The sequence below is a fragment of the Meleagris gallopavo genome, chromosome 4 (assembly GCF_905368555.1).
Source record: "Meleagris gallopavo chromosome 4, MGAL_WU_HG_1.1, whole genome shotgun sequence".
Lineage (NCBI taxonomy): Eukaryota > Metazoa > Chordata > Aves > Galliformes > Phasianidae > Meleagris > Meleagris gallopavo.
The window spans coordinates 24,612,779-24,626,080 of NC_139407.1; the positions used below are offsets into that span (position 1 = coordinate 24,612,779).

General features: G+C 39.8%; 1 protein-coding gene across 3 annotated transcripts in view; it reads left to right on the forward strand.

The window, feature by feature from the left end:
- LOC100538470 (epigen) overlaps positions 1 to 13,302 on the forward strand; it is a 58,187-nt gene that overhangs the window by 7,629 nt on the left and 37,256 nt on the right. For all 3 annotated transcript variants that reach the window (XM_085222491.1, XM_085222489.1, XM_085222490.1), the window contains exons 4-7: positions 1,456 to 1,608; positions 2,363 to 2,470; positions 5,868 to 5,960; positions 9,280 to 9,405. In XM_085222491.1, coding sequence (XP_085078617.1) covers positions 1,456 to 1,608; positions 2,363 to 2,470; positions 5,868 to 5,960; positions 9,280 to 9,405 — 480 coding nt within the window. The remainder of the gene's footprint in view (positions 1 to 1,455; positions 1,609 to 2,362; positions 2,471 to 5,867; positions 5,961 to 9,279; positions 9,406 to 13,302) is intronic.

Genomic DNA, 13,302 nt, shown 5'->3' on the forward strand with positions numbered 1-13,302 from the left:
AACTTTGAGGATTACCATCTTTGCCTGAGGAAAACTTCCTTTCTGTGCCCCTTTGGAGCACTGTACTTCTGATGTGGTAATGGCTTCGTGGAGACTTTGCTCTATCTTTTAAATTGCCTGGAAGATAGGAAGACATGTTTGATGTTTATTTGAGATAGAATGTGAAAAACTTGACATTTTCTTAGTTGTAAGCAGCAAAGAATTGTGGGATAAATTAGGATAAACATCATGTCATTTTGTGCTTTGGAACAGTTTATTCTTTGCTCCCTGTCTATACTTCTCAGAATCTTTTTTTGTTCCCTGTTTTTATTTTCATCAATTTCTCTTTTGAGAACCAGACTTCATTTCTAGTATGTGTAGACTGGAGAGCACATGCTTATTGTGTAAATAAGAGAGCATGTTGGAGTAGCTAGGAAAGTGAAGGCCAGTGTAATGATGCAAGTTTGGTTAACAAGAGCTGCTGCAAAAATAGTGCCTCCTATTTTATTGTGTTAGCCCATGATGTCACAGGCAGATATCAGTGGTATGACAGTAGAGATTGAACCTTCCTCAATGTGTAGATTTGTCGAGATCTTGCCTGGAATGGATGTTCTGTCATCATATAAAAGAGATAAATAATAATTCTGAGATGATACTGAGCTTTGAGTGTAATTCTTGTAAAAGTTTGGGAAATTATTAGACAGTGAATCAGTAGACTAAAATTGACTGAAGTATCACTAGATAAATGTATTTCTCAAACAGAATTTCCTTTATAGGTCAATAGGGGGACATAGTTTACCGCGTTCTTCCTCTGGAGTGTCCAAATCTATGCAGGCTTTGAACTTGATTTTGTAACTTTTCAGAGATGAAACTTGCTAATGCATATCTTTTTCATAATCAGGTATCACCATTTAAGCCACATTTTATGTTGTGAGCTCAGCAGTTTGAAACACTTATTTGTGTTCTCAATTTTCTGAAGTATGACGTAATTGGATCCCACTGATAAACAAATTCTTCAAGTCACTTGTGCTGTAAAATGGAAACTGAAAGCAAAAGTTCATGATTTCCTTACATTTGATTAAAACTTAGGACATAGATTCTGTTTGGTATGGGAAATATGCACTAAAAGAAAAATTCTCCTATGATTTTTTTAAATCATTTTTGAGCCAAATGATGATAACTCTTGCAGAACAGACAAGAGATACCTTGCTTGAACTTCTAGTTTTATAGTTATTGTCGTCATTCACAGCTTAGTATCAGCCAATAATTTGGACTGAACCTATAGCATTAGCAGCGTTACAGATGGAATCATAATTTTCAGTAAACTTTAAAGGTTGAGGTTGCAAACTCCACCTTTGAGGGGAGACGGTTACTCTAGCTAGATGGAATTTGTGTGTTTCTCTGTGTAATGATTTAGATAGGAGTGATGACCTTTAACAGTTGAAAGAAGTGTAATTGGAAAGCAATGTTTCCCAGACCATATAGATGAGCGGACAGTTTGTAACGCTATCGCACCTGAAAAGGATGTGGATGGATTTCATATTATCAACATTGGACGTCTGTGTCTCGATCAGCCATCTGTAATACCTGCCACTGCTGCTGCTGTCTGGGAAATCATAAAGCGGACAGGTAGGAAATTAATCTGTATTTAATTTTTGTTGTTGTTGTTGTTATTTTTTTAAAACACAGAAGGAATGAAGGATAAAGTCAGGTGTGGGTTAAAAGATGTGGACTGTCTTTAATGTACTGCTCTCAATGAAAAACCAGTATTGGATCAGTCTAATAAGGAGATGCCAAGGAGGATGGGATATTTTGCCAGTGTTATAAATATTAAATGTAGATTATAGTTAATGTCAAAGACTTTGAGCATTTTGAATATTAACTTATTTTCTACTGTTTAGTGTTGCATAGAATTTTAAGGAATTGTACTTACTTCCTGTATAATTATCAAATAAAAGACTGCAATGCGTAGATCCCTGTAGGGTAAAGGGAAAAGTGCAGAACAGAAATGGGAATATTCAGTTGGTTACTAGAAGGGAAAAAGATGCATTAAATAGGTGCCATTTTCTGAGTACAGTATGCTCCTACCAATGGACAAGAGAGCTTTCATTTCACTTTGTGGTCAGGAAAGAGAATTTTTGAGTCTACAAAGGATGACTCAGAAAAACTCAATTACTTGCCAGTTTTGTTTCTCTGCTGTGAAAGCTGAGTGTTATTTTGTGGGTTCATACCTTAAAGTTCAGCCTTGTGGGTTTCCAAGTCACACTGATGTCAGCAATCCACAATAGCAAATAATTGCTATTATTTTGGCATTGAGAAGACGGGTTTTGGTATTTCAAAATAGCAGAATAAAATGTTGTGTTCTGTTTTGGTTTCTTATAAGGAATACAAACATTTGGGAAAAATATTGTTGTAGCTGGGAGATCTAAGAATGTTGGAATGCCCATTTCAATGCTTCTGCATACTGATGGAGAACATGAAAGGCCTGGAGGTAAGTCTCTGTTGTCAGGTGTCTTAATGTTTCCATTTTAACAATTGATGAAATAGTTAAAATAAAGCTCACCAGAGCATTTGGATAAAGGGAAAGCCTTTCTCTTGTATGACATTAACAACTGGAGCAAGGAGATTACTAATACATTTGCTGATGGTTTCTCGGCAGAAAAGGTCAGTTTCTGAGCTGGGCTTTTTCTGATGTTATGTCATCATTTTTATCCTCCTTTTGAAACAAGTTCTGTTTAAATTTGAAGATGTTTTCCAGTCTGATTGATTCTGTGATTGGGACCTTGCACAGCTTCATTCAGTGGAAGGAGTCCCTGCATATGGCAAGGAGGTTGAAACTAGATAATTTTTAAAGGTTCCTTTAAAGGGTATGTTTTTGGATAGGTTTTCAGTTTTTTGGAGATGATAAGCAAAAATGAAAAGCTGCGGTCTGTCTTCATCTGTGATGTTTTCTTATGTTGCAACTATAATGTCCTGCAGGTGGCAATATGTGATTAGATAGGAAAAAGTTCCTTACAAAACAGTGTATTCCATAGACAGATCAAGACACTTTTTATTTTTATAAACTAGTGGCTTAACATAGCAATATGGTGCTAGGCCTTATTTGCTAATATCCTCTTATTTTCTATCAGAAGTAGCATTATCAAAGTTAAGTTACTTATTCTTTGTTCTGGCATTATCACAATTAAATGGAAAACTCACTCTTTCTGAGGTGAACTGCTATTTTGAAGGTAGGGACCATCTTTTTTTTTTTTTTTTTTTCTGCCTCTCCTTAATAGTGATGAGAGCAATTCTTTGGCTTCAGGAGCTGACCACAGGCACGTTTATCCTTAAGCTCTGGAGAGGAAATTAGTACTGATTTTACTGCTTAGAAGCTATGAATATATGTAGCTTTGGATTTAAACCACTGTTTACTCTGAGTCTGTAAATACAGTTTATGAGTCAAAAGAACCTCATAATGTATGGTTTTGGTAGCAGGGGTTGTAGTGTTAGGCAAGATACCTTTCTTATCTTTTCCGTAACAGAAGATTTCTCCTTTTTATTCCATCCTTATTCCATTCCTTTGTCTTGTTCCCCTTGAGTTTTGTTGTTTTATTTTTTTATTATTAGTTACTTTGGAGATCAATAGGTGATATTGCAGAAAGGGGGGAGGGGAGAAAGAAGGAAAGTAGACATGCAGGCTTTATGTACTGCTTGGGATGTTTTTACCATAAGAAAGTGCAGAGGTAGTTTGAAGGCAGTTGTTTATTCCAAGTTCTTGATGGACTTAAGTTATAGAAAATCAGTGGAAGACTTCTAACTCTTAGGAATTCCACTTATGTCAAGAAATAGCTTATGCACATATGCACTTCTCTGTTGACATTAACTGCACATGTCTTCATCTGCTTCTCCATGAGTGCGGAGACTGAAGAGGGACTGGTGATAACTGAAGGAGAGGAGCGATGAGAGATAAGGGAAAAGGGCAATGAATTCAGAGCGCAGACAGATTGAAGATGAGATTCTTGGGGAAGAGAGTTAATGAGATAAGAGGCACAGATTAGACAGTTAGACACATTCCAGAGGAAGCATCTGTGGTGTTAATGTCTGAGATGGCAAAAATCTTTAATGGTTAATGAAGTGGCTTATGAGTTCATGGTGGATGGAAGGTGGAGATGAACACAAGAACACTGAGCAGAACAAATAGTTGATGGAGATGCCATCAGAATCTGGGAAGAATCTCCTTCAATACCTTTTACCTTTGCATTTTTTGAGCAGCCTCAGAGAGACTGCCACCCTTGCTGCTGGACTCTATATGTTATTTTAGTCACTAATCCAATGACATTTTGTTTCGTGTGTAGTGGTCTTTCCTCAGCATCTCTATTGATCTGCACAAGGCTTTTCATGTCTTGCTGGCAGGGTTTATTTGTAGCTTTGTGCCAAGCAGTGTGGGTGCATGCAGGAGCGGGCCCCAGAGCTTTTGAGTTTACCCGAAAGGATGTGGTCTTACACTTGTGATAACTCCAAACACTTCCTACTCTGGTATAAAGTACAGGTTCAGCAGTTTTTGCTTTATCAGGAGACAGAAGAGCTGGTCAGGCATCCACGAAATCCCAGTACCTTTTTCAGTCTTTTCCATTCCTATTGTTGCATTTGACCTAAGTAAAATGATTACTTAGAATATCTTGACTGGGTGGGAAAATATCTGACTGAAATTGTACAGATCATATAAATATTGATGCTGCTTTTGATTGTGTTACGCATGTGAGTTCAAGAACATTTCTTCTCTATGAAATCTGTTGATGTTCCAGTTGACAGAAAGATTTGGCTGTCTGACCCTCGTGTGCAATCGTTGTTCAGATGGGAGAGTTGATTGATTAGATATTCAACATGAGCCAGCAATGTGCACTTGCAGCCCAGAAGGCCATGGGTTGCATGAAGAGAAATGTGACCAGCAGGTTGAGGGAGGTGATTCTGTCCTCTACTCTGCTCTCGTGAGACCCCACCTGGAGTACTGCATCCAGTTCTGGGGCCTCCAACGCAAGAAGGATGTGGAGCTGTTGGAGCAAGTCCAGAGGAGGGCCGCGAATATGATCAGAGGGCTGGAACACCTCCCCTATGAGTACAGGTTGAGATAGCTGGGGCTTTTCAGCCTGGAGAAGGCTCCGAGGGAACCATATAGCAGCCTTCTACTACCTGAAGGAGGCCTACAGGAAAGCTGGGGAGGGACTTTTTATAAGGGCAGGTAGTGACAAGACGAGGGGAAATGATTTTAAACTGGAAGAGAGTAGATTTACACTAGATATAAGGAAGAAATTCTTTACTGTGAGGGTGGTGAGACACTGGAACAGGTTGCCTAGTGAGTTTGTGGTTGCCCCCTCCCTGGAAGCATTCAAGGCCAGGCTGGATGGGGCTTTGAGCAACCTGGTCTAGAGGGAGGTATCCCTGCCTGTAGCAGGAAGATTGGAGCTAGATGATCTTAAGTGGTCACTTCCAACCCAAAGTCATTCTATGATTCTATGAAAGACTCTTGGCCCCAGAGTGTCATTGTTGTCATAGCTACTAAACTCATAGTTCAGGCCAAGGAGAACCTTGGTTGTCTTTTTCTCTTGTTGGTCAGATTATCAGCCATGCTCATTCTTGTAAGGGGGAATATCAATAAGAAATAATGTCAATCCGAAGTTTATGTATTAACTAATCCTGTGTCAATTTTTAAGAGTAAGTGCTTTTTCATATATGTAAAATGCAAATGTTGTGAGCATTCTGCCTATGCTGAAACAAGTGATGCATCACTAGACAAACCTGGTGGTCATCTTTACTGTCCTTCATGTACCAAAATGAGTCAGTCGTACTTGAAAGTAATTGCTATATAGGCCCTTTCTATCTATTAATTGTCAATCTTTATGTTTCAGGAGATGCTACAGTGACCATTGCACATAGGCACACACCAAAGGAACAGCTCAAGATCCATACTCAACTTGCTGACATTGTCATAGTAGCTGCAGGTAATGTGGTTAGTACAACCAAAAAACAATGTTTAAAACCCAAAAAGAAAAGCTTGGAGTCAATTGGTGGCACTACTTGGTATTTCATGTATTTTACCAAATAAGTGGTGCTCATGCTTGCCAAGGGTGTCATAGTGTGCAGGATTTCTTGTAAGATGGACAGGTGATCTGGCACTTTGTTCCTGTCCTTCGTATTTGTAGACTCGTAAACTGTTTCTCATCACGTGTGACACCTTTCCCTTAGGGAGACTTCAGAATGAACTCCAGATTGGGAACCAGTTGGTGTGTAGTTTATACAGGTATAATTATGTAAATTAAGACATTCTCTGTGCTGTGCAAAAATCATGAGTCATCTAATTTTTGGCAGGAGGTTTTCTTTAAATCAGCTGGAGGTGCCATTCATAAAAGACAATGGTATCTTTCTCTTGCTGTTTGAATTAAGAGCAAACGTAGCAAATTAAATAGTAATTTTGGTAACACATACATGTTATTCATAGCTGGTTTTTTGTTTGTTTACAATTATCATGTCAAGAGGAAGAAAATGATAAGTGCAAAAAGGAGGGGCTCTGAAAGATCTGTGAAATACTTTGTTTGGATTTTCTAGGACAAAGAAATAAGCAGTGCTACTTCTGAGCAATCTTTGGTTTTACTTTACTGATATCTATTGATGGAAATAAAAATTAAACTTAAAAACAAACCAGTCTTTGATAAAATTCTGTATCCCGTACAACTTGAGATATCTTCCTTCTCTTGTATGACTTTGGAGGATCATAAATGGGGAGAAATATGAGCATATTTACTCTTTTCTGCTCCTTCCCTCCCTGCTCCCCATCCTTGAAATGTAATCTTGGGAAGTTATTTTTCCAGATGAAGACAGGCACATGTCTAAATCTCCTTGCTTCTTGGTGAAGCAAGATGTCCATTCCTTCAGGGCTTCATTGCACTGTCATCCCTTTCTTGTGCTAGGTCAGGAACAAGAAGTGGCTTAGTTCTCCCACATGTGATTAGCCAACTGTGGGTCAGACTGGAATTCACATGCTGTGGATGAAAAATAACGTGTACATTATTTGGAAATAAAGCAGTAATATCAACATTCACTGCTGCTGATTTAATCATAGTTCGGGGTTTTTTACATGCTGAACAGTTTGTCATCAGTTAGACTTGTAGTTAAACACTTCAGTAGCAATTTAGCTGCGTTCATTCTTCTCATTCATTCATTCTCCCTGTGTCTTTTGTAAGAGGAGCATGATACAACAGTTATTACACAATGTGAGATAGACTTGAAGTGATGCACAATCCAGCTCTGCATTTTTTTAAAAAGTGTGCAGCCCTGCCCACTACCACTCTGTCTCTTCTCAAAGGAAGTGAAAGAGAAAATAACAGAGGAAAAGCCCCTTACTACCAAAACCTTGCTACATAAACTCTGTGCGCTATGTATAATAGCAAGATTCCTATTATCTATCTGTGAGGAATTTCTTATTCACTTTCATCCATGGCTGTCGAATAAGCCAAATCAGACGTTCATGTTTTTACTCTAGGCTTTGAGAATGCCCGTCTTGAGAAGTTGTCTCTTGTTTATTTCCATCCAAGAGAATTGGCTGTGCAGCTCTTCTTCTTTGTAGCTATTGATGCTGTTCCTTTCTTCTCATTCCCTCCCAACTTGTTGCATCATAAGGCCATCCCTCCATAAAGTCAGTGTGTCTGCTCCCAGCCAGAACTGCCTAAGCTCTGTGCCACACAGCTTTTGCCTTTTTGGCTAACGTATAATGTTTCCTTCTCACCCTGTCCCTTTGGATATAACCTGTGGCTCTTCTGTATGGAAACTGCTAAATTCCTGGACTGCTTGATTCAGCCTGTGGCTGGTTTGCTTTCTCAGTATTTTACTGTTTTACAATCCTTATATCTAAACTGGGATCATATAGGACTTGTTTGCTTGTTTGTTTGAAGCATGCTTCACTGTTTTCTACAAAGCTAGAAAGGAAAAAAAAATTCCCACATTGTTCAATCGCTGCATTTTAGGAATTGCTACTCCAACGCTTATCTCTCCCTGCTTGGTATGCAAAGCAGGCTTAAGTAAATGGATCTGTTCATTTGCTTTGGGGGTTAGTTTATTTGTTGCTCTTAAGTATTTGGCCTATTATCAAGCCATTTTACAAAGGGTGTAACTGTGCAACTTCCGTTAATATGCTCCCATTCCTATCATGCACAGATCGTTAACCCCATCAGACGGAGGCATTATCCAGTTAGCAGTCAGCCTGCAATTGATTGCACAAGAGTGTGATGAAGGAGATGTGTCCAGATCTTATCATCAGAATAGGAGAAGAAAAAAAAATAAATGAGGTCTTGGTTTGCTCAACATTAAAATCAGAGTTTCAAGGCTGTGTGCTATGGGGGAGTGAGAAATGGAGAGCAAAAAAAAAGCTCCTGTATTCCCTGGATTCAAATGACAAGCTGGCCAAGGTCCAGCACTTCAAGTGGAGTCATAGCACTCTTATGCTAGAGCTTGCTTCCAGTAACACTGGTCTCAAAACATATAGGTTTGCTTTCTTTTTCTTTATTTTTTTAATGTGTTTTTTGTTGTTGTTGTTTCGTTGTTTTTTTTTCCCCCACCTCAGAAAAGTCTCCCTCGGGGAGGGCAGCAGGGCGAGCTGCCCTTTGGAGATGCTCTGTTACTGAGGCAGACATTCCTCAGACAGCATAGAGCTTGCTGCTTGCCCAAGAAGCAAGGCAAAAATTGAATTTGTTTCCAAGTTCGAATCTCCTGCCTTCCAGAGCTGGTGGCTGCATAGAAGAAAATAAATTTAGGAGGTCTTCTAAAGCAGGTGCACAAAGAAGATTGCAGATGTTGCATTTAAGATATAATTGTCTAACGTCATGCAGATGTTAGCTGATGGCTTTATATTCCCCACTCTCTGATAGTATGTAGTGACTTTGCACTCAGATACTTATTTGCCTTAACAATAGAAGAGATGCTTCATTTTTCTGAGTCTGTCCAGGAATTAACTTTGAGATTTTGTTCCTGCAAGTCTTTGCTTCTCTCTTGCAGACTGTGATGACACTGTTTGCTGTGAGTTAAATATGATTTGGATACTTTTTTCCTGTTATCTATCTCCTTCATATATTACAGGAATGAAAAATAAGCTGGTAGCATACATCAGGTTCTCTCACCATGCTTAATTATTAAGTGAAATATATATTATTTTTTTCAGCATGGGGGGGAGGGGGGAAGAGTAGTGGGGGGGTGCATGCAAACTTATAATTTGGAACTGATGGCCTAAGATTATTTGGTCATGTTAATCAAATATCTTGATGATTCCAGGTATCCCGAAGTTGATTACAACCGATATGGTCAAAGAAGGTGCAGCTGTGATAGATGTAGGCATCAATCATATCCACGATCCTCTAACTGGAAAGACCAAATTAGTTGGGGATGTGGACTTTGAAGGTCAGTGGAACACTCTTTATGTGAACCAACTGGATTCATTGATGATAAATGCTTTGACTAGCCTATGTCTCAGAAAGCACTGACAGAAGTGCTTGTTCTCAACGAGCAATTTGTTCATATACCTGCTCTTAAGAAATGATATGTTATTTAGGAGAGGCAGTGCTACTTCTATGAGCAACCTTTGAGAGATACAGATGAGCTTTTATGGCAGTATGGTGGCAACAGTTCTAGAGATGCTTGTCTCCAGGCTTCTTTCATCCTCTGAAACTCTCTGAAGCCTCTCAAAAGTATTTGCACGTGTGCACACACAAAAGCAATCCACAGTTTCTGCATTTTCATAGTGTATGTTTCTCACTGATTGTAGCAAATACTGTTATGCCACAATTTCTCAAGCCTGCACTCTTCCTCTTCAAACTTGTATTTGAAAATATTCACTTCTGCGTCAGAAATATCCTTTAGGCTGAGAATTAAGGTGGGTTCATCTCAAGCTCTTGAAAATCTTGGTCCAGGCAAGCCCGGCTGAGATAACATATGATGTTACATATTGATCTTTTCATGTTGAATGTGTTGCAGAGCGAGTTCATAGTGTAATTGGATTAAATCTCTCTGCTCTGGAGGAGCTCCAGACTGGAATAGCAGGATTGTTGCAGCTGAAAATTAAAGCTTATTGGCAGAACTGTGTGTGGGAAGCTTAGACAGCGTTCACCCACATTATTAATGGTTCTCAGCAGTTCCTTATTTTGATAAGTATGAAAATCAGCCACCATTTTTTGTTGGTTTTTTTTTCATAGTTATTAACATCTTGGCTGGCACAATGTCTCAAAGCTTAATTGTATTCAGAATGTTTCTAGCCCACTAGATGTATTTGAAAATATATCATTTGCTTCATTCCTGCCTGTTTTACTCAATGAACTTTATATCTGTCTGTTGAAGCCTATGGAATGACTTGCATGAGCTCAGTGATGCTTTGAGCATGCATTTGGAAGTAATTAGCTGCATTTGTAAAATAGTTCCAGTAGAAATACATTTCTACAGGACAACTTTTTGTGTGTTATCTTCCCTGTGCCATCAGAAGTAAAAGATGATTTTCCATATTCAGAACTGAACTAAAATGAAGTATAGAGAGGAGTTCCAGGAATTTCTTTTTTTTGTTGGTTTTTTTTTTTTGATTGTTTGTTTTAGCATGTTTGAATATGACTTTCAGAAACTTGACAGTGTCTCCTTTCTGTTTGTTTTCTTTAAATGCATAACCTTCTGAATGCAATGTTGGGCTTGATTCAGTGGCCGTGCCATGACTCAGAGTTTCAGCGATGCACCGTATGTGTCTTGTCATGTCTGCTGTGGGTTGCTCTCAGGATTTTACCTGGGGGGAGGGAAGATCCAAAAAGGAGGGAGGATCTTCAACCTCGATTATGCCACTGCAACTCCAAGTAGCATTTTGCTGTGCATTGCCAAAGGGAAGTTGTTGTTGGTTTATTGGTATCGGTGAAAGTTTCACTAAATCTCCAACAACAAAAAAACTGTCCCTGTGTATGGAGTTGGAAATACTGCAAACCATGTCACTTGTGTCAAATCTTCTATTTGCCAGTTAGGAAATGGAACAAGCTAGACTATTTATGTACCAAATTGTTTTATCCTTATCCTCCTTTTGATCACTTGACTGAATTTATGCTTAAGCCTATGTCAAAATGTTTTTTGCAATATGTAAGCTGGCGTGACATACATCAGCTGTGCAATGTAAAGTAGCCCACTAGTGTATGTTCTTTCATCATCTCCTTCCTGAAGTAGGGAAATATCTGGGGTGGAAGCAAGGGGATGTGTGAGAGATTGAACTGGGCAATCCCATGTCAAACCTTTGTTGTAAGAAATGGATAGAAATGACAGACCTAACAAGGTCATTTGGCTGAGAACCTCTGGGAGTGCAAATAAGCTTCAGTAGGTGGGTGAGAACTGTTGTGATTTGGTTGTCATATCCTAGCAATACTTGGATGCTATCCTCTGATCTCTAGGGAGTGGGTTTGAAACAGAACTTTATTTTCATCTCTTACAAGATGACATTTCAAATACATATCTTTTTAATACTGTTCATTCATAAACTCAAAGTAAGAAACACCTGGTGGAAAATATTCTTAGCACAGGCCAAGAGGATTGAATAGCTATTCAAGATGAGTTTTGAAGCTCTGAGATCTGTGTTCTAAAGTGGGCATCAGTGTGAGCCGTGTCCCATTTGGCTGTAAGTGTTTGAAGGTGCCCAGAGTGCTATTATGTGAGATGCCAAGATATCCAGAGGAGCAAGACAGGAAAACACTGTGCATTTGGAGGTCAAGTATGCAGCTTGCAGAGAGCATGCAACTGGAATAGCTCTTACGGGTGGAGCACTGTTTCCAGGAGTCACTGTAAAGCAGGGTGGTGGCACAGCACTGCTGGAGCTGATCCTTGATATGGAGGTGCTCGGAGGTGCTCACTACTGTGCTGCTCCTGCCTGACCTACCCAGTGACAGTGGTGGACCTGCCCATGTTCTAATACACAGAACTGCTAACCTCGTTCAGCTCCCACCCTATCTGCCTAGTGGTAGTGGTGCACCTGCCCATGTTCTGGGAGCGCAGAGCTGCTTCCCAAGCTGTGCACCAAGAACTCCCAAGGACTTTCTGTGGTTTGCTGGCCAAACACTCTGGCATCACCCCTGGGTGCTGCTGGGAGCAGCTGGCTGAGGTTTGCCTTCTTAAGGCTTCTGGCAATGTGGTCGTGAAGGGCTGTACTAAAACAAGGGAGGAGCTTTGCACTTCAGTTGTCACTGCAATCTTCACAGCTTGTGAGAAGGTGGCACTGTTGCTGAATTGCGGTGCGCTGTTCATGGGACACACAAGTCTTTGTGGTATTGAGCAAAAATGTTGTTAGAAATGAAGTTGGCTACTGGTTGCTGGAAATGAGCTGGAGAGGCCCATGAAGCTGAAGTGTATGGAGTGGACCAGGCTCACTTCTAGATGGAGCAAGTGTACCAAAAGGCACATAAGTTTAGTAGGAACCAGGGAAATATATCCTGTTCCAATTAACTGCAACGCTAATTCCTACCAATCCATTGGGTGAGCTGACAAGTATCTTGAAACTTGTTCAGATAGATAAAAAATTTGGCTTTGAAGATGATCATGGTACATTTTTTCACTAAGTGTTGGCATTGTGTCTCACCTCGAGTTGGTGGGATGTAGAAGTGCAGGTGTTGTGGAAACAGTTCATTCTGACAGTTGTTTGCTTCTGTTCCACTTTCAATGCACTACCTTCCAGGCTGTGAGCTTTTTTTTTTCTCAAACTTCCGAATCCTTTCCAAACAATCTCTTGATGCTGCTTATCCAAACAGCAGTCCTGAAAACAGATCATGTGTATTCCAACTGCTTTCACTACTGCTTTTTTTTTTTTTTTTAGATAAGTTCATTTTGAAGAAGTGTCATTCTTTATCTAAGTAATAGAAGTCCAAACTGTGTAATGCTGTCTCTGTGGTGTTGCTTGGTAGAACTCAGGGCAAGATCTGCCTGTTGGTATGCTTTGCCAATGCAAGAAATTATTTTTTTTATTTTGCAAATTCCAAAGGCTTTCTATTCATTCCTTACATTCTGAAATGGTGGCTTGGAGGCTACTTTCATAGTTCAGTAGGATCCCAGCTGCAGTGGCTGCATACTCGAGCTTCTAGAGAGGGCTGTGGACAGAATGTTTGCTAAAAGCAACTGCTAGCTCTGGGTGGTGGCTGCCAAGAGGCCATGGAGCACCACTGCCTAGTGTCACTCTGTTTTGGGATGGAGAAGTCGAGGTTCTTTCTCACAGAGGAGGCCACATCTCATGCAGGGGCCTAAGGAAATATTCACTGGGACCTTTAATTTCTGCTGCCACTGCTCTTTATCCCA